Genomic DNA, 20,057 nt, shown 5'->3' with positions numbered 1-20,057 from the left:
ACTCCAATGCCAGTAGAGTTTCAGAGGGCTAGAACCCAATATATTCCCTTTACACATGTTCCTGGATATGGCCTGCAAGTAGCTGGATGCTGTAACATCCACCAGCAGGTTAACAGGTATCAGCCTACATAAGAACATGGCACACTGTGGATTTGTGGTCAGTTGTCCAAGAGTTTAAAGTGATCATATCACAAGCAAAATGTTTCAAGGCCACTCAGGAATGCCTGACAAAGAGCTTCTGTGTGGTCTCGAAATGGCAATGCTGTGACATTTCTCTCATTCATGACAGGTTTACTATAAGCATTTGTATAATGTTTACCTTTTCTGTGCTCTTCTTCTTTTTTTTTTTTTTTTTTTTTTAACAGCGACATTTAATTTGCGTGTTTATATAAATACATGCAGGAGAGTTTGACCTAGTGGCCACTTGTAAAACTGGATTTCCATCCACACGAGCTGTAAAATGTTCTATATCTCGTTTTCAGTTTGCAGTATTTCTGCCACCTTTTCATGTCATCACTGTGCTTTAAACCTGCTTGGGATTATAATATTTATTGCAAATATGTGCCAGTCACTGGGCACAAATGTATGCAAGGGATTTGGCAAGAGGGTCAACTGCCTCTGCCAAGATCTCAAAGCAACATGAAGCTCAACAGGGCATAATAACTTTGGCCTTATGTTGTTCCTTAATTTATAGCACATGCTTCTGGGGGAAAACATGTCTAAGTGGTTTCATCTTGTACTTTATTTTGCAGAAAACAGACTGGGAGGTGGCGATTAAAAGCATTAATAAAAAGAACTTGTCAAAGTCCCAGATCCTACTTGGCAAAGAGATAAAGATATTGAAGGTAAGTGTATTCTTTATAAAAATAGAAACAGATATATCAACCATCTTGTGTCTGTAATAAATATACTTTAACCCCCTTCAGGCCGGTGCCTCCCAGTCCTTTTAAGGGTTCCAGAAGCTGGGAGGCAGGGTGGGGTTTAGGGTCATGTAACCGCCATGACGCGCCGTCACGGCGGTCACATGATTGGGAAAGGTCCCGATCGAAAGAGGAGATCGGGACCTTTCCGTGAGTACTAGACGTGTGCCGGGAGCGTGCAGGGCGTGCGCTCTCGGCACATATGTCCTTTTTTAATAGAACGCAAATGTGCGGCCGCTCGGCGTCTAGCCCCATCTGTGTGCTGCAGCCGGCGTGAAGAGGTTAATTGGTAGGGGAAAACACTGTAAAGTGGACCTGCAGCTGGATATTCACATGTTAACATTGGTGTAACACAGGGGTGGGCAAACTTTTTGACTTGAGGGCCGCAATGGGTTCATATATTGGACCCGGGGGCCGGACTAGCTGCTGGCCAGCCCAGCCACTACCATGCCATCCATAGTAAGTATAGTAATATTCCCCCATAGTAAGCATAGTAATTCATCCCCCCTATAGTAATTCATCCCCCCTATAGTAATTCATCCCCCATATAGTAATTCATCCCCCCTATAGTAATTCATTCCCCATATTGTGTCAATTCACTTACCTTTGCTCCGCGCGTTCCTCTCGCCGTGTTCCCGCGCCGTTCCGGTCTTCAGGGCGGACTGTGAGAGGAGAGGAGTTCGTCACGCTGCCCCGCCTACATCCTGACAGCCAATGTTTGCCACGCTCCGCGTTCCGGATTAAAAGGTCCGCCGGGCCGTAGTTTGCCCATTGCTGGTGTAACAAGCAGTACTTGAGCTTTAAAACAAGCCCTCACTGACCTCTGTAGCTGCATGCACTGTGGAGCAATTCATCCTCCCATTTCACATCAGATGCGTTAAAATAGTCCCAAGTTCCTTCGATCAAACTTGGTTCACCCTGCTCCCCCTTCTAACAGTGACTTGGAGTCTTTCCAGTCTTATTATCTCTAATGTAATTACAGAGTTGGTACACTGGAAGCAAGAGCAAACTGAGATGCTGTGAGAATGAATTGCTCCACAGTGCCTGTAGTTAAGGTTATTGAGGGTACATTTGAAAGCTTTTACTGACAAATATGTGAATGTCTATAGCTTAGCCACAGGTTTATTGTAGGTTTTTGTTGGAGAGTTTAGAATATATATCACTAAATATAGTCAAATTAATTTTGTAAACCCTTCTGTCTGGATCTTCTTTTATTTTTCTATTCAAATTGGGGGTGGGGGATTTCTATGCTCACAAGTATTGACTGCTGAAGTGACCATCAGCTTATAGCAGAAGTGAATGCAGCCAATGTACGGGATGCAGAGCTGGCCAGTTGCAAGCTATTCTGTTCTGCTATTCTATTCTACTTTTTTTTTCTGGATGGTTTCCCCAGCCACACTAAACAACATGGATGGGGGAATCTCTTCTGCTGGCTATTGCATTGTGACAATTGTCAACACACTCAGTTCTCTGAATACTGGAATAGTTGCCGCTCTCTGATTTGATGCAGTCCCTGTTTGGCCAACAATTTTCCATGTGGCTCCTTTAATGTTTCCATGAGAGTCTGATGGTGCCTTCAATGCCACCGACCGCTCAAATTTCAGCCAATTTGGCTGAAATTTGAGCCATGTATGGCCATCTTAACACCTTCATTATGCTCTTGTGTAACAGGATTTGTTTTAGACAGAAATTACCGTGGGGAGGTCATGCCATTGGAATCTCGGCAACATCAGAAAACAATGAGGTTCCATCTGTTGTTGCCACTCGGACCCAAAATATCAGTTTATGTAAAGAAACATGCTATGTCCACTAATGACGTGTAAGCTTTGTAGGTTAGTTTAGCAACTGCAGTGATTACTGGCCATTGCTTGCTATAAGTCATTGCATTTTGTAGCATGCAGTTAAATAGTGCTTACGTTTGTACCTAAGCTAATAAAGAAGAGTCAAGCATTGTACAGGATCTCATTCACATGACTGCCAAAAGGGGGTATTTTCAACTTCTGCCAACCATTTCAATGTCTGCCATCTACCATTAACTTCAAAACATAAACCTTTTTACTAAGCTGAAAAGCTCAGAGAGCACTTTGCGTTCATTTAACTTTATTCTGTCCCAGATGTTGCATGTAGTGCTCAGGCTGGGCTTAGCCATCCACTTCAGTGGCTTTCCACAGACAGGCCTCCAACCTGGAGCACATTAAAAGAGACTGAACTGACACTTCACACATTCTTCCATCTACCTTCCATGTCCTTAGGGTCCATTCTTAAGCTGTCCATAGATGGATCGATATTTGGTCAGTTCAGCAGAGACCAGATGAATTTCGATCCATCTATGACCCTTCCTGCTTGCTAACATCAACTTCTGTCAAACAGAAATGTTTTCTGCCAGTGGGGGAGTCCTGCTGTCAGAATACAGTGGCACAGCGATGAGGATTCCTCCGTCTACGTCGCTTGTGTGCATGGGGGAGTCTGTTAATTTTTGGTCTGCCCGCTGATTGAAAAAAAAAAAAAAAAGAAGAATCTATGGTCAGCCTTACCCCTGCATTTAAACGTAGCGTTCACACTAGTGTTGTGTGCAGGCGGCAGAGAGGCATTTGGGAAGCATTTTTGCCACTTCCCAAACGCCTCTGCCAATTCTGCACATTACAGCACATGGTGCTGTTCTAACGGGAGCGTTTGCGTCGCGTCGTGGCAAAACGGACGCCTCTGGTCGAGTCAGGAGGCGTTGAAGCCTCCTATTCACGTCTATGGTGCCACTCCGCAAACGCTTGGCCGGCGTGTGCGGTTGTGACGCGGTTGCGGGGAGTTTGCGGAGCTGTAACACCATTCAAACTGCATTATAGGCGTTTGTGGGGCGTTTTTAACGCTCGGCAAACGCCTTGCAACCACTGCTAAACCACGCGTTTGCATAGCGTTTGCCGAGCATTAAAAAACGCTCCGCAAATGCCGGACCAACGCTTGCCAAATTCTATAGGGGCATTTGGCAAGTGTTGGTAAAACAGCCAAGTGTGAATGAGCCCTTAGTGCAACGAAAAAAAACCCTGCTTGCTGCATTTTTGGTAACGCATGTAATATGTATCTGAAACACACTGCAATGAAAGTATATCGCATGAAAAAATACAGGTGTGACTGTAGCTGTAGTGAAAGAAAAAATGTCGGTGACTATGCTTACCTTTTTAGATGAATGTTCAGCTAAAAAATTGTTATTTCACCACTGTGGTTATTAGTATTCCCTATCACTGGTGAACATAAATTATTTTAATATAGTACAAGCTCTTTGAGCAAGAAATCTGCTCTCTGAGGCCAAATCTCAATGATAAACCTCTGGGTGCTTAAAATGCAAATTAATGCTACAAAGAAGATTATTTAGCTTTGATAAAACAGATGCCATGCAATACTCTGAAGGTAATCTCTTTAGTAATTGGTTAACCCCATTTTTGCTGCTGGAAGAAAAATTGCAACACAATGACATGTTAATTGATCACCAATATCCTCCTAATATGCTGACAAGTGGAACATGGCTGCGTTTGTAGCACACATTTTCTTTATATATTTCCAATAACACTGTTGTAAAGTTGATTGCTGTTGTGGTTGTACAAGGAAAACTCATCCCGTAAGGTTTTTTCCTTTACTTTACCCTATATATATTGGCTATGGCATTTTCCCCCCAGGGCTAGTCTCCAGCCCTATTGTTTGCCCTAATAGGTGCAGATCTCTGTAGAAACTGCATAGCCTGCCATTATTGTGGTCTTCTTCTCTTTTTTTTTAAAGATAGCTGGCTTGAATATCTGTGAAATCACTTGCCTGCAACAATGCAGATTTGGATTCTGTCAACGACTCAGATTGTATTAAAGTCAACCAGAGATGGCTAGCATTTTATGTAGAAAGTCAGCAATGCCAGCCTACATATATACTCTCATTAAGCCCGGGTTTATACTGATGCGGTGCATGATTCACATTGGTTTTTGTGGGATTTCCACACCTCATTATCAAACCCTGTTCATACGAACTGCTGCAGGTGTGTATTTTAAGTTAACGACACACCAAAATCAGTTTGCAAAACGTGGTGCGGTATGCAGAATCGGATCACATAGACGTGAACACCCATGTGATCCGATTCTGGTGCGGGGGAAAAAAAGGGTCCTGCACTTTTTGGTGTGGATGCGGTGTGATTTGAACCATACAAAATGTATGGCTCAAATTGCACCACACGAAATCGCATGTGATTAGCACAAGAATGCGGTGCGTTTACTGTGTGAATCACATGCGATGTGCCACACAGCATCAGTGTGGGCCCAGGCTTAGGGGCCATTTAGATCTATGCATGTGCGCAGAGGTATGTCTTTTTACCGTTAGGTAGGTGAATTGTCATGTGTCAACATGTATTTCCTTTGTGCATTGACATGAGTTTTGAATGCATTTTTGAATTTAGAATTTGGACAGGATAAGGTTATCAGCAATTGACCAAGGCTTGTTATTGTCAATGCGTCAATACCTGCTGCCAACATATTATGTGTTCTGATGTGTTGCCATTTGCCCCTGCTAACACACAGACCTAGTAAAACGGGCATGTAGTTTTCTAAACGCACTGCAGTGCTGGGATGGGAACAAACACTATCTTTATTGTGGGGAACCATGACATACTGGATGTGTTTAGCTCATCAGAGCATGCTTGTTAAATCACACCAGTGGAAATGGACCCCAAAGGGTTCCTTAAGCTGAAATTCAGGCAGGTATAAAAGACACAAATTAATGCAGCTCTTTTATCATTAATACATAATTTTGTGTGTAAGCAGTGTAAATACCTGAATTTGACTTGGAGCTGAGACTTCTAGAGGGGAAAAACAGTACAAAGAGCCAGTTAGAGTGCTGTAGTTGTCCTGTTCTAACAAGAAGCATGCTGATAGAAGGTGAGAACAGAGTGACAGAGGGATGAGTAAATTAGTCTGTTGCTTCTCTTTTACCTGTTAGGCTGGAGGAGTGACAAGACCAGTAAGCACTGCATTAGAGAAATCCATGTCTTCTCCCCTGCCAGACCGAGCTGTTTTGTGTACCAGGGCTCTGTAAAGCAAGCCATGGATGATGCAGTTTTCTTTCGTGCAGCCATGGGTTGCAGGATAGAAAATCTCTGGATTGTCCCCATCAACACGGTCAGTGTTGATGAGGGAATCTCTCCCGCATTGCTATTGTGTTCTACCAGCAGAGAGCCTTCCATTCTGGCAGAGCACAATGATTACTGCTGGCAGCTATATTCGCTGGCAGTGATCACATGTAAAAAATCCAACAGGCTGGTTGTACTGAGTTGATCAAACATTCAACTTCAGTACTGCCAGCCTGCCCATAGAGCAAATCTTGTAACTTCTGTCATCTGCTGAACTGGCCAACATTCAATTAATCTATGGCTGGCTTAAGAATCAGGACAGAGAGAGATGCAGTTCTATTTGCAGATAAAACAACTGATTTTGTATGCTTTTGTTTGTGTGTATTTAGTTGTCTGCCTGAAATTCAGCCTTAATACTTTTAGCACTAGTGTATACTAGTGAGTAGAAGAAATGTACCATGCTGGATTACTTGGAATCAAAGGACTGACATTTTATATTGGAGTATAACTCATATTGTGTGCTTTATTTGAAGCAATATAAGCATGATCATTGCTGGTATATAGAAAGTTCTCAGGCTTAGTAAAAGGCTCACACAAATTAACAGTTTATACAAACTATCCAGGATAAGTAGTTAAACTTTTAGGAGTTTAGCTGAACAGAGGAGATTTTGGATAAATGGTAATCTGAGGGTGGTGCTTTCATGCACATAGTGTGTTTCCTGTTCTTTAATCCCATAGAAGACTAATGCCAAAATAGGTTGCATGCAAAAACTTGTCATGTTTACTTGTACGCATATATGATTACTTTCATATACAGTGCTCAGCATAAATGAGTACACCCCTTTTGAAGAGTAAGATTTTAATCAATATCTCAATGAACACAAGAACAATTTCCAATATTTTGACAAAATTGAGTTTTATAGAACATTTATTTAGCTCATTACATGAAAGTAAGGTTAATAATATAACTTAGATGACAAAATCTTCAGTTTTACTCAAATTAGTTGTTGCAAAAATGAATACACCCCACAACAAAAACTATTACATCTAGTATTTTGTATGACCTCCATGATTGTAAGGACAGCACCAAGTCTTCTCGGCATGAAATGAACAAGTTGGCAACATGTTGCAACATCTATCTTTTTCCATTCTTCAAGAATTTTAGAGCCTAGATGCTGGTAGGAGAGTGTTCTCAGTTTGTCTCTTCAGAATTCCCCATAGGTGTTTGATGGGTTCAGGTCAGGAGACATACTTGGCCACTGAATCACTTTCACCCTGTTCTTGAACAGAAATTAAAAAATGTGGCCTTAGATGTGTGTTTTGGATCATTGTCGTCATGTTGGGAAAGTGCATGATGCCCAAGGGCAGAGTGATGATAGCATCTTCTCTTTCAATACAGAGCAGTACATCTGTGAATTCATGATGCCATCAATGAAATGCAGCTCCCCGGTATCAGCAGCATTCATGTAGCCCCACAGAAGGACACTGCCACCACCATGTTTCACTTTAGGCACCATGCATTTTTCTGAGTACTCCTCACCTTTGCAACACCTTACAGTTTTGAAGCCATCAGCTCCACAAACATTTTATTTTGGTCTCATTACTCCAGAGTCCCAGTATTCTTGTTTTTCAGCATGGGACCTGGCAAATTCTAGGTGGGCTTTTTTGTGCTTGGGCTTTAGAAAAGACTTCCTTCGTGGACGACACCCATGCATGCCATTCCTCTGCAGTGTATGCCATATTGTGTCATTGGAAACAATCACCCCAGTTTGGTTTTCTACTTCTTTAGCTAACTGCGGTGAACTTGCATGACAAATTTCTTCAACCCTTATCAGAAGACATTCCTGCCGAGGTGGTAACTTCTGTGGATGGCCTGGACGTCTCTGTGAGACGGTTGTAGATCCCTCTTTGTTACATTTTTGTATCACTTTTGCTACAGTATTCTGACTCATAAGTAAAGCTTTGCTGATCTTTTTTGTAGCCTTCACCTTTCTTGTGTAAAAAAATATTTTCTTTCTTAGGCCTTGTGACATTTCTCTTGCATATGGTGCCATTGCTGAAAGCATGAAATGGGAAGGGGTTTTATTTAAATAATGCCCTTTTATAATCAACTGTCTGCTGGACACCTGTTTAATAAATATTTAGACTCCCCTGTAGTTGAATTCTTGTTAATTAGGATTTTTTGGTCTACAATTTTAGATTTGCTCCTAAGAATTTCATTGGAGTGTATTCATTTTTGGCAAATGGTCTAGAATGAATTTGTTAGGAAAAATACTTTTTTTTGTGTGTGCAAATGAACAAATCTTGTTTGCAATCAATGGCACGCATTTGTGGGAGTATTTTGTAGTGTAGTGTCCCATAGAGAATGTTGATTCTGAAAAGAAAGTAAAGGTTTTCTGACAAATCAGTTGGGGTGTACTCATTTATGCTGAGCACTGTATATTAGTATAAAATAATAATAGTTTGACGTATTGATCCTTTAATCTTCATATCCGTTCTGAGAATGCATTTCATTCAGGCATAGATTACAAAAAGGTGATTGTAGAAGAAACAATACACCTGCTAATAACTCCCACTTTGTATTTCTGGGTGCTGACTTTAAAGGGAAAGCATAAAGTAATGCCTAAAGAAGAATTCAAGCATGGCATTTTTTGTTTCAACACATTTCTACTAAACACATTTTATACCATGCATTAACTATTATTTGCCAATCATTTGGTCTCACAAGGAAACACAATCTAATATACAATTTTAGTATAAAAATAAGTACTAATTCTACAAAAGGGATCATGTGAGGCCCAAATACAAGGCTACCATCTGCCCCCCCCCAAAAAAAAGGGGCATCAGAGTACCAAACCCTCACCTGGAAGGGTCATAGTAAGTGATAATGCTTATTCCCTTATTGATATGTACACTCACTGGCCACTTCATTAGGTACACTTGTTCAATTGCTTGGTAACACAAATTGCTGATCAGCCAATCACATGGCAGCAGCTCAATGCATTTAGGCATGTAGATGTAATGAAGACAAATTGCTGAAGTTCAAACCAAGCATCAGAATGGGGAAGAAAAGGGATTTAAGTGATTTTGAATGTGGCATGGTTGGTGGTGCCAGGCAGGCTGGTCTGAATATTTCAGAAACTGCTCATCTACTGGGATTTCGCGTACAACCATCTCTAGAGTTTTACAGAAAATGGTCCGAAAAAGAGAAAATATCCAGTGAGCTGCAGTTGTGTGGATAAAAATGCCTTGTTGATGTCAGAAGTCAGTGGAGAATGGGCAGACTGGTTTGAGATGATAGGAAGGCAACAGTAACTAATGTTATGTCAATATGGACCAAGAAGGTGTTTCCAACACCTTGTTAAATCTATGCCATGAAGAATTATGCCAGTTCTGAAGTCAAAAGGGAGTCCATCCTGGTACTAGCAAGGTGTATCTAATAAAGTGGCCTGTTTGTGTACAACATAATGATACCTGCATCAGTTTGCAAGGGAAGCACTTACCCTAGGATGCTAATAGAAAGTCCCATAGAAAATGAGAGTCGGTTGTGGAAATGAAAGCAGTTCAGAAAATTATAGCGAGAGGAAAAGACAACAGGAAAGTATACGGGAGACGGGGAAGGGAACAGAGTAAATATTCAGTCGGGTCGAACCCCTTCATTGTTGAGCATAGACATAAGGTCATAGGTATGGCATTTTATACATGGTTTCATTGACACTGCTATTCCGTGCTCTCTACTAGATTCTTGATACCATACCGAGTGGCTGCCCTGCTGCACTGTGATCTCAGGAGGTTGCCCGCTTTGCTCAGGCGCCATTTAGAGAATGTTTTGCATTTTCTCAGTGAATACAAAGCACTCTCTGATTGGATGAGAGGGAGAGGTGGGATAGTGGCATCACGCTCTCCACTTTGTTAAAATGTAGAATGCTTTGCACTCTTTGAGAAAATGGAAAACAACCTCCTAAATGGAGCTTGTGCTGAGTGCTTGACCTCCTGTGTTCATAGGGCAGCCATGTGACATGGGACTCAGAAGCTAGTGGAGAGCACTGGAAAAGCAATGTCCACTATAGTAATTTCTAGCTTCCATAGGGATTCCACATGTATGGTATATACAAAGTTATTATATAACTATGTAAAAAAAATGCCATATCCGGATTTCTTCTTTACAGTGATGTTACCTTAATGTTCAGTTTTTTTCTTTTTTTTTTTTAAATAAAATGTCAAACTCACTGGCTCTGTGCAATGGTTTTGCACAGAGCAGCCTCAATTCTGCTCTTCTTGGGCCCTGCTCGCTCTGGGGGCACTCGTGTGTGTGTGTGTGTGTGTGTGTGTGTGTGTGTGTGTGTGTGTGTGCGCTCACTCCTGAGCCGCCTCCATGTGTCTGTGAGTGCTCGGCCCTGCCCCCCACTCCCTCCTAACTGGCTGTGATTAACCACAGCGGGAGCCAGTGAGGAGAGAGAGAACTGGGAGAGCCATTGCTCTTGTGCACATCGCTGGATTGAGATTTGGTTCAGGTAAGTATAAGGGGAGGCTGAAAAACCTTCAGTCTTTACAACTACTTTAAAGTAATGTTTTATATGACTTTTATGTACTTTCATATGAACACTCTCTCCATATTTTTGCAGTTTTATTAAATATAGTGCCTTAGTGCAATCACTTTGCCTCTGCATAAAGCATATCTTAAAGCATTAGCAAATTTATATTATATTGCAACTTACCAGTCCTTTAATGTGGTGGCTGCACTTATTTTCTTTTGTTAAATCTCCTTTATCTTTATTTTCATTTGGCGATTCTTTAAGTTCTAGGATGACAACACTCACTCATCCTACTCTATTAGAGTAACTGAAACAGACTGGGAATAAAAGACTCTGCCTTTTTATCTTGTCCATAATATAGAGGGGTGCGATTCTGTAGTTCTCAGATAGCTGAGAACAATGCAGCTGATAACAGCACAGGAAGTTATCAGCTCACAAGATTTCTGTCAGGATCAAGAGGTAGTTTTTTTGCATTTTATTAAACAGATAAAACTGAATAAATTATCTATTTACAGACTAAAAGGGACCAAATAAGAGCAGTTCATTGTTGAGGTTTACATGAGCTTTAACCCTTGAGTTAAGTTATTGGCCACATAGAGAGTGCGTTACTTTAAGGGAGTCAGCTGACTCAATTACTTGCATTGTGAGATGGAACAGTAAAGCTGGCTATACAGGTTTACTTTTTTTTTGGGTCAGCCAGAAGACTGGAGAGAAAAAAATAATGTGAAGATGACCTCATGCACAAAACTGAGGGGAATAGAGGAATCCTACTGGGTTATTGTATTCTGACAGCCGCACTCACCGCTGTCAGAATACATTGATCTGCAGGTGCTGATTGTGAAAGGTTTTCCAACATGTCCCTTCGATAGAAGTCAATTAAAAAGGGATGCACCGAAATTTCGGTGGCCGAAACGTTTCGGCCAAAAACACCCCTTTCGGTCGTTGGCCGATATGGGAAAAAAAGCACAGATACAGGTGCTGAAAAAACCCCACCTCTCGCCCCCGCCCGCCGCTGCTGCCACCGCTCGGTAGTTCTCAGCTTTACCTGAGAAACCATCAAACGATCCTGGGACTGGGCATAGAGATGAGTGAAAGAAAGGTGGCCTCCACTCATCTCTATGCCCTTGGAGGACCGGAGCGATGTCCCTTCTGGTACCGGCCTAGTGGATGTGACGTTGGAACGTTCCTCCTAGCTGTCGGCTGTTTGATCGCAGTGCAGGAGGTTCGCCCCTTGGTTTTTTCCTTGTGGATGTGGCATTTTAGAGGCTGTCATTGCTGGTGTCGGCTAGACACCTTCTTTGTGAGTGCAATACTTTATTAATAAAATTTTACTGGTTTTAAACGTACTGCACCATCATATCTCTTCTGATTCCTCAAGCTTTGCCCATGTTATTGGAAGATCATTTGCTGCTTAGCTGTTCCATATGTGCTGATTGGATCACTATTGGTTGCTGTTCCTCTACTGGGATATCCTGCAGATCATCGCTCCCAGAGCAAAATGCTATCATGCTGGTTTATAATATAATCAGCATATAGCTCTGGTGAGTGTATTCATTTCATCTGGTGTCGGATTCGCACATGGGTGTTTGTTTTCAAGATTGACATTAAGTTGATATTGGACTATCACTATTATGGTGGCTGGACTTATGTTTATATTTATGAATTCATTTATTTTTATTATTTATCCTTGCGTGTTTTGTGAATAATTAGCGCATTTTTTATTTGTACAACATTTTATTTTATTTATTTTTTTAAAGCACTAGATCAATGCTTTTTTTTCTTTTGAGCCAATTCTTTACATTGCAGAGGAGAGATGTGGGGTATTATTGACCCCATATCTCTCCATAAAGAGGACCTGTCACTAATTATTTCTATGACAAGGGATGCTTGCATTTCTTGTGATAAGAATAGAAATGAGTGATTTAAACTTTTTTTAAATTTACTTTTTTTTTTTTTTTGCACTGTCCCTTTAAAAAAAAAAAATTAAAGTGTCCCTGTGCTCGCACGTAGTGGTGAACGCATACGTAGGCCATGCCCACATATGTAAATAGTGTTCAAACCACACACGTGAGGTATCACCACGAACGTCAGAGCAAGAGAAATAATTCTCACACTAGACCTCCACTTTAACTTTACACTGCTAACCTGTAGAAATTTTTAAAGCATCACCCATGGAGATTTTTAAGTACCGCAGTTTCACGCCATTCCATGAACATGCGCAATTTTAAAGTGTGACATGTTGGGTATCTATTTACTCACCGTAACATCCTCTTTCATATATTACAAAAACTTGGGGTATATATTGTTTTTTTGTTTTTTACTCGAAGTGTGTGTGTGTGTGTGTGTGTGTGTGTGTGTGTGTATATATATATGTGTATATATATATATACAGGCAGGTCCATAAATATTGGGACATCTACACAATTCTAACATTTTTGGCTCTATACACCACCACAATGGATTTGAAATGAAGCGAACAAGTTGTTCTTTAACTGCAGCCTGTCAGCTTTAATTTGAGGGTATTTACATCCAAATCAGGTGAACGGTGTAGGAATTACAACAGTTTGCATATGTGCCTCCCACTTGTTAAGGGACCAAAAGTAATAGGACAATTGGCTTCTCAGCTGTTCCATGGCCAGGTGTGTGTTATTCCCTCATTATCCCAATTACAATGAGCAGATAAAAGGTCCAAAGTTCATTTCAAGTGTGCTATTTGCATTTGGAATCTGTTGCTGTCAACTCTCAAGATGAGATCCAAAGAGCTGTCACTATCAGTGAAGCAAGCCATCATTAGGCTGAAAAAACAAAAACCCATCAGAGAGACAGCAAAAATATTAGGCGTGGCCAAAACAACTGTTTGGAACATTCTTAAAAAGAAGGAACACACCGGTGAGCTCAGCAACACCAAAAGACCCGGAAGACCACGGAAAACAACTGTGGTGGATGACCGAAGAATTCTTTCCCTGGTGAAGAAAACACCCTTCACAACAGTTGGCCAGATCAAGAACACGCTCCAGGAGTTAGGTGTATGTGTGTCAAAGTCAACAATCAAGAGAAGACTTCACCAAAGTGAATACAGAGGGTTCGCCACAAGATGTAAACCATTGGTGAGCCTCAAAAACAGGAAGGCCAGATTAGAGTTTGCCAAACCACATCTAAAAAAGCCTTCACAGTTCTGGAACAACATCCTATGGACAGATGAGACCAAGATCAACTTGTACTAGAGTGATGGGAAGAGAAGAGTATGGAGAAGGAAAGGAACTGCTCATGACCCTAAGCATACCACCTCATCAGTGAAGCATGGTGGTGGTAGTGTCATGGCGTGGGCATTATGGCTGCCAATGGAACTGCTTCTCTTGTATTTATTGATGATGTGACTGCTGACAAAAGCAGCAGGATGAATTCTGAAGTGTTTCAGGCAATATTATCTGCTCATATTCAGCCAAATGCTTCAGAACTCATTGGACGCCGCTTCACAGTGCAGATGGACAATGACCCAAAGCATACTGCAAAAGCAAGAGTTTTTGAAGGGAAAGAAGTGGAATGTTATGCAATGGCCAAGTCAATCACCTGACCTGAATCCGATTGAGCATGCATTTCACTTGCTGAAGACAAAACTGAAGGGAAAATGCCCCAAGAACAAGCAGGAACTGAAGACAGTTGCAGTAGAGGCCTGGCAGAGCATCACCAGGGATGAAACCCAGCGTCTGGTGATGTCTATGCGTTCCAGACTTCAGGCTGTTATTGACTGCAAAGGATTTGCAACCAAGTATTAAAAAGTGAAAGTTTGATTTATGATTATTATTCTGTCCCATTACTTTTGGTCCCTTAACAAGTGGAAGGCACATATGCAAACTGTTGTAATTCCTACACCGTTGACCTGATTTGGATGTAAATACCCTCAAATTAAAGCTGACAGTCTGCAGTTAAAGCACATCTTGTTCGTTTCATTTCAAATCCATTGTGGTGGTGTATAGAGCCATAAATGTTAGAAATGTGTCGATGTCCCAATATTTATGGACCTGACTGTATGTGTGTATACACATGTTTTTTTTTTAAATATATTCATTTTTAAAAAACTGGGCATTACGGTTTTCGGCCAAGTGCATTTTGAATTTTCGGTTCCGGCACCAGAATTTTAATTTCGATGCACCACTACAATTAACCTCCCTGGCAATATTCCCGAGTGTAGCTCAGGGTAAAGTTTCAGTACCACAAGCGGTAACCCCAAGCTACACTCGGGCTTACCATGCGGCGCTGCTCCGGGATCTCTTCTTCACTTACCTTGTCCTGTGCTCCCGCGATGTCCCTCCTGCAGTGTCCCCTGTAATGTCCTCCGGCGGATGCCGGCATATGTCATCTGGGTTCCGTCCCCTGCGACCGTTGGGACGTACGGGAGACGGAACAGTGGGAAATTTGAAAATGACAAAAAGTGACATTCACTAAATACACTAAAATCACATAGTAAAACATTACTGTATCAAACCATTTCACATACATTTTGTCCCGAGTGCTTTGTCCTGTGCCCTGCCTGCATTTTTACTGTTCTTTCTGCCTGGAAACTGAAAAATGTCCATGGTGTCCAAAAATTGTCCCTTTAGGTCAAAAGCGGTTTAGATCAGCTAGAGAACAGCGATAGTAAATCAGAACCACTTGCAGAATTGAGTGATAATGATTTGTGGGGGAATTCGTCATCAGACACTGAAAACGATTTTGCGACTTTGCTCAGTGATGTGCGAACTTGGCGCTCTATTTCAAATTTCAGTGTTTTTGGTTTGATTATATTACTGAATTAAATTTATTATTATTATATTTTTTTTTTTATGATTATTTATTAAATTATAATTTATGATTTTGTGTTTCCCATTTTAACATACCCGGGATGTTTACTAGACTCTTGTTCAGACAGATTTCAGTGAGTTATTCCTAAAAATTACAGGCCTACAATAAAAAAAAATACATATTTCCGTGCAAAAAAATTTACCGCTTTGAGCACAGAAATATGGACATAATCAGACCACTAGGGAGGTTAAGCATTTGACTTTTGTTGAGTGGGGACGGCCACACACTGATTGAAATTCAGCCAGTTCTTCCTGAACTGGCCAAATTTCGATCAGCCAACTTTAAGCAGCCTTGTGTAGTCTTGCAAAGCTGGAAGGAGAGCCATTTCCATGCATCTGTAAGGCTAATTCAGGTGTGTTGCAGCACACTTATGCTTGTGACCAGAATTGCTGTGCATTGTGGTAACATGGGATCATGTTCACCATTGTCTTGCATTAAGGGACACATGTTGATGCATGTTATGTTGTGTCTTTACATGCATTGTTTTAGGGCAGCTTCATAATTTGAATGGGCTCCCCAATGCACCAAAAATGTATGCATGTAGCATTTTTGTCAGTGCATTGCAACACACGTCTGTGGCAACGTGCATTACCCTGTGTTGTGGTAACATGCCTATTACTCCAGCATGATGATATCAGTGGACCCTAAGGCCCAAACGTGCGTTGGTGTGATCTTTCGGCATAACACCCTAATGCACTTTGCTGACCTTTTGTGCATTGCAGTGTGACGCAAAGCCGTGCACTGCCAGAAATGGTATATGCACCTTTTTTGGTGCCTTCTGGTGTAAAAGGCAACCTAATGAAATGAATGGGCTGTCTTAATGCAATACATGTTAAAACACGTTGATTAACTCACCGCAAATGTGTGAATAGGCTGGATTCACACCTCCTACAATTTTGTTTTTGTTGATTTCAATGGAAACTCATTAAAACACGTCAACACGTTTTAAGACTTGCAGCAATATGAGCCGAGACTCGTAATCACCTCGTATTGAATATTGATGTGTGTTTATGACGTGTGTTAACATTTAATTCAAAGTGCATTGCAACGCTCATTGCAGATATGCGACAATGCATATTAACCCACATGCATTTTGAAGACCCACTTTGATGCATTTCAATGAAAAAAGACACTTGGGAAAAAACACATACAGTAGGTGTGAATCCAGTCTCCTTGATATTGTTTACACCAAGACTAATATATCCCAACAAGACTCAATGGAAGTGCATAAAACAAAGGCCATAGCAGCTCTCAATGTATAGTATCTGTGGTTTGTGAGGCCATGATACATTTGGAATCTTGGCTCGCTGACAGCTGAGAGTTCACATATTGTACAATCGAGTAGTGAACAGCTCTCCAGGAAACCTTTCACCATCTAAGAATGCATCTGCTAGCTGAAATGAGCCCCTAAAAATAAACCAAGTACAAATAAACACAGTTAATTGATGGAGATATCCATGCTTGTGGAAGTGACAAATGGAGATGTTTATTTTAGGAATACAGACGTTTGTTAAATCCATTCATGCTGCATCTGTTATTTTTTTAGATAATCAAGTGACACTGGGTAATCCTTCAGAGGAGAATGACATGTCATATGATCTGTAGATGTGAGAACAGAATAGTTCCTGAGTGTGAATGGATGTATAGCAAATTAAAGCCATTTTTTTATGTTTTTGATAGAGTGGAGAGGGTGTTTTTTTTTTTTTTTTTTTTTTTGCCACCTTTGTTCATGTTAGCTCTCGTTCACATGGGGCAATGTAATCTGTGTCCTGTGCAAGGATGTGTGTATTGGCACAGGGACTGACAGCTAGTCTCATAGCTTTCAGTTTGGGTGCAGGGGCTGAAAGCCACTTCTCCCAATGTAACATCCTTGTGGGTGCATGGCCCTGATTTGTGTGTGTACACAAGATACAGGTAATATCCGATTGCCTCTCGGGGGAATCGGGAAGAATTTTTTTTTTCTGCAGGAGCAAATTGGATCATTCTTTCCCAGGTCTTTTTGCCTTCCTCTGGATCAACTGTGGGTATAGGATTATAATTTTTTTTTTTTTTAATGGTTGAACTGGATAGACTTTTGTCTTTTTTCAGCCAGACTAACTATGTATCTACACATTACACCAAGTCACAGGTCTGAATGGCCTTTAACAATTATGAATGAACAAACAGCATTGATTTTTCATTTATAATAGTGACGGATTACTCAGAGCTGTGGCTCTCCGTGTATCTATCAGGGCTGGTTTTACATATACACAGCTTAGCTGATGGATCACAGAATACTGCATTGCTGTGTGAGCTTTCACGGTTTATAAATGAGCAATCAGCAATGTTGGGTGATTCCTTCTGTAAGACAGCCCGGCATTGCTGATAGGTCATTCACAAAACTGACAGCTCACACAACGCTGCAGCTCTGTCATTGATCAGCTGAGCTGTGCATGTGTAGAAACACACACACTCAAAGCTGTCAATCACAAATATGTCTCCTTCCTAGCAGTGTTGTTGGACAGGTGGTGTAAAACCTTTCTGATCACGCTGTTTGGAAATGAAGGGATGAATTTAAAAAAGATCAAGTGCTATATACACTTCCCTACGAAGTAAATATATAATGAAAGATCTTCTTTAAGGTGTAATCTGTGCTACATCTCACAAGACTGTAAAAATACCTGTGTGGGCAGGCTAACTGGGTGGTAGTAATTTCTGGTTTTATAGAATGACTGATCAACAGCACAGCAACCTGGTGCTAATCAAAAGTAGTTTGTGGGGCAGCACAGTGGCTAAATGGTTAGCACTTCCACCTGGCAGTACTAGGGTTGTCTGTTCGAATTCCAGCCACGGCACCACCTGCCTGGAGTTTGCATGTTCTCCCTGTGCCTGCGTGGGTTTTCTCCCACACTCCAAAGACATGCTGGTAGGTTAATTGGCTCCTGTCTAAATTGGCCCTAGTATATGTATGTATGAATGTAGGTTAGGGACCTTAGATTGTACGCCCCTTGAGGGTTAGGGACTGATGTGAATTTACAATATATATGTGTAAAGTGCAGCGTAAATGGACAGCGCTATATAAGTACCTGAAATAAATAAAAATAAATTTGTAAAAGGTATCCGCACAATAGGGTGCAAACATGTTCATTCATTTGCTGGCTGGGCAACAGGGTCCTTTCCTGATCCCAGGAACCTTTCCCTGCACTAAGCTTATCTCTCTCTAGCCAGTGTGTCTCTGTCCCTATTCCCAGCCCCTACTCTGCAGGGCTTCCTTTGATACCCAGTAGTATAGATAGATAGAGATATATATTACCCTGTAACGCACACACACGCACACACACACACACGCACACACACACACACACCTTGTTCTCCAAAATTGACCATAGTGGCTGTATGATATTCAGGTCTGGGGACTGCGGCGCCCAAGGAAGGTGCAAGACTTTGTCCGCATGTTTGTCAAACCGTGATTTGACAAAACCATCTGTGTAAATCGGAGCATTAACGTCTTGGTAAACGGTGTTGTCTTCGAGAAACAATGTCTGCATCATGGAGTACACATGGTTGACCCACATTTGTACATTAGTCACTGGCAGTGACTCTACCTTTCAAGGTGATGAGGGGGCCTGCAGAATACCAAGATATGGCTCCTCAAACCATGATTGCACCGCCACCATGCTTTACCGTTGACACAAGATGGTCCTGGTCATAATCTTAGGACAGTTTGCCACACATGAACAGATCCAGTGGTTGGGAACAGTGAAGATCAATTCATTGAACCAAATTACAGTCTTCCATTGATCAATAGTTCACAGTTTATGGATGTTTAACAACTCTCTTGTCTCCTGAGCTTTAATATCGGTCACTAGTGGTTTGACAGTTGCAGCTTGCCCATGAATGTTTTGCGTATAGAGTTCTCTCTACACAGTTTTTGTGAACATGGGCTTTGGAAGACTGGGATTGAGCTCTGCAGTCTCTTTATTCCTGGTCCCAGTCCTGTGCAATGTCCTTTTTGTCTCTTTCGGTCAGTTGACCATGCTGACTGCTCTTATGCTTATCAGATGATGTTTTCCTGTAAACTGTGTATGCTGTCAAAATTTTTAATACTGTACCGCGCGACACGGCAAATACATTGACAACTTCAGTCACAGAGGCACCAGCTCAGTGAGCACCAACAATTTGCACTCTTTAAAGCTCAGTAAGCTCTGCCATGACTCCGTATTACTTGCAGAGCATTCAGTGAATGACGAAAGTGAGGCTTCCCATCTGTTAGCTTGGTGTCACGTGAAAAAAAAAAACCAGGAGAGGGGTGTGGAGTCATGACTGTAGTGCTAGGGTCTATGACACACCAGTATTTCCATCCGGAGCAGCCAGGAAGTACAGCAGGATATGTACTTTTTAAATGTAAACAGATTCATTTGCAGGGCATAGAAGAACAAACGCATGACTGTGATGTGCTTCTGAGGAATGAGAATGGCCGCTGTGAACATAATGAAGATAACCATGCCAGGAGTTGGGCTTTAATCCCTCACTACTGTATCCAAAGCTTTAACAAAGTGTTGGCTTTAGATACAAAGATGACTAATATTTGTCTTGGGCTCAAAATAGTGTCACTAGTGGTGATGCACTAGGCTAGCTTAAAATTGCTGTACATTTAGGCCTGGTTCACACCTTCAATGAGGT

At 41.4% G+C, this 20,057-nt stretch overlaps 1 protein-coding gene across 2 annotated transcripts in view; it reads left to right on the top strand.

Annotated features, from left to right (window-relative positions):
* Positions 1–20,057, top strand: part of ULK2 (unc-51 like autophagy activating kinase 2) — a 163,035-nt gene that overhangs the window by 8,252 nt on the left and 134,726 nt on the right. For both annotated transcript variants that reach the window (XM_089676621.1, XM_089676620.1), the window contains exon 2: positions 753–845. In XM_089676621.1, the coding sequence (XP_089532747.1) occupies positions 753–845 (93 nt within the window). The remainder of the gene's footprint in view (positions 1–752; positions 846–20,057) is intronic.

This window comes from Staurois parvus, unplaced genomic scaffold, assembly GCF_062004578.1.
Source record: "Staurois parvus isolate SC_StPar_1 unplaced genomic scaffold, SC_StPar_1.0 ptg000172l, whole genome shotgun sequence".
Taxonomy (NCBI): Eukaryota; Metazoa; Chordata; class Amphibia; order Anura; family Ranidae; genus Staurois; species Staurois parvus.
This window is presented reverse-complemented; position numbering and strand designations above follow the sequence as displayed.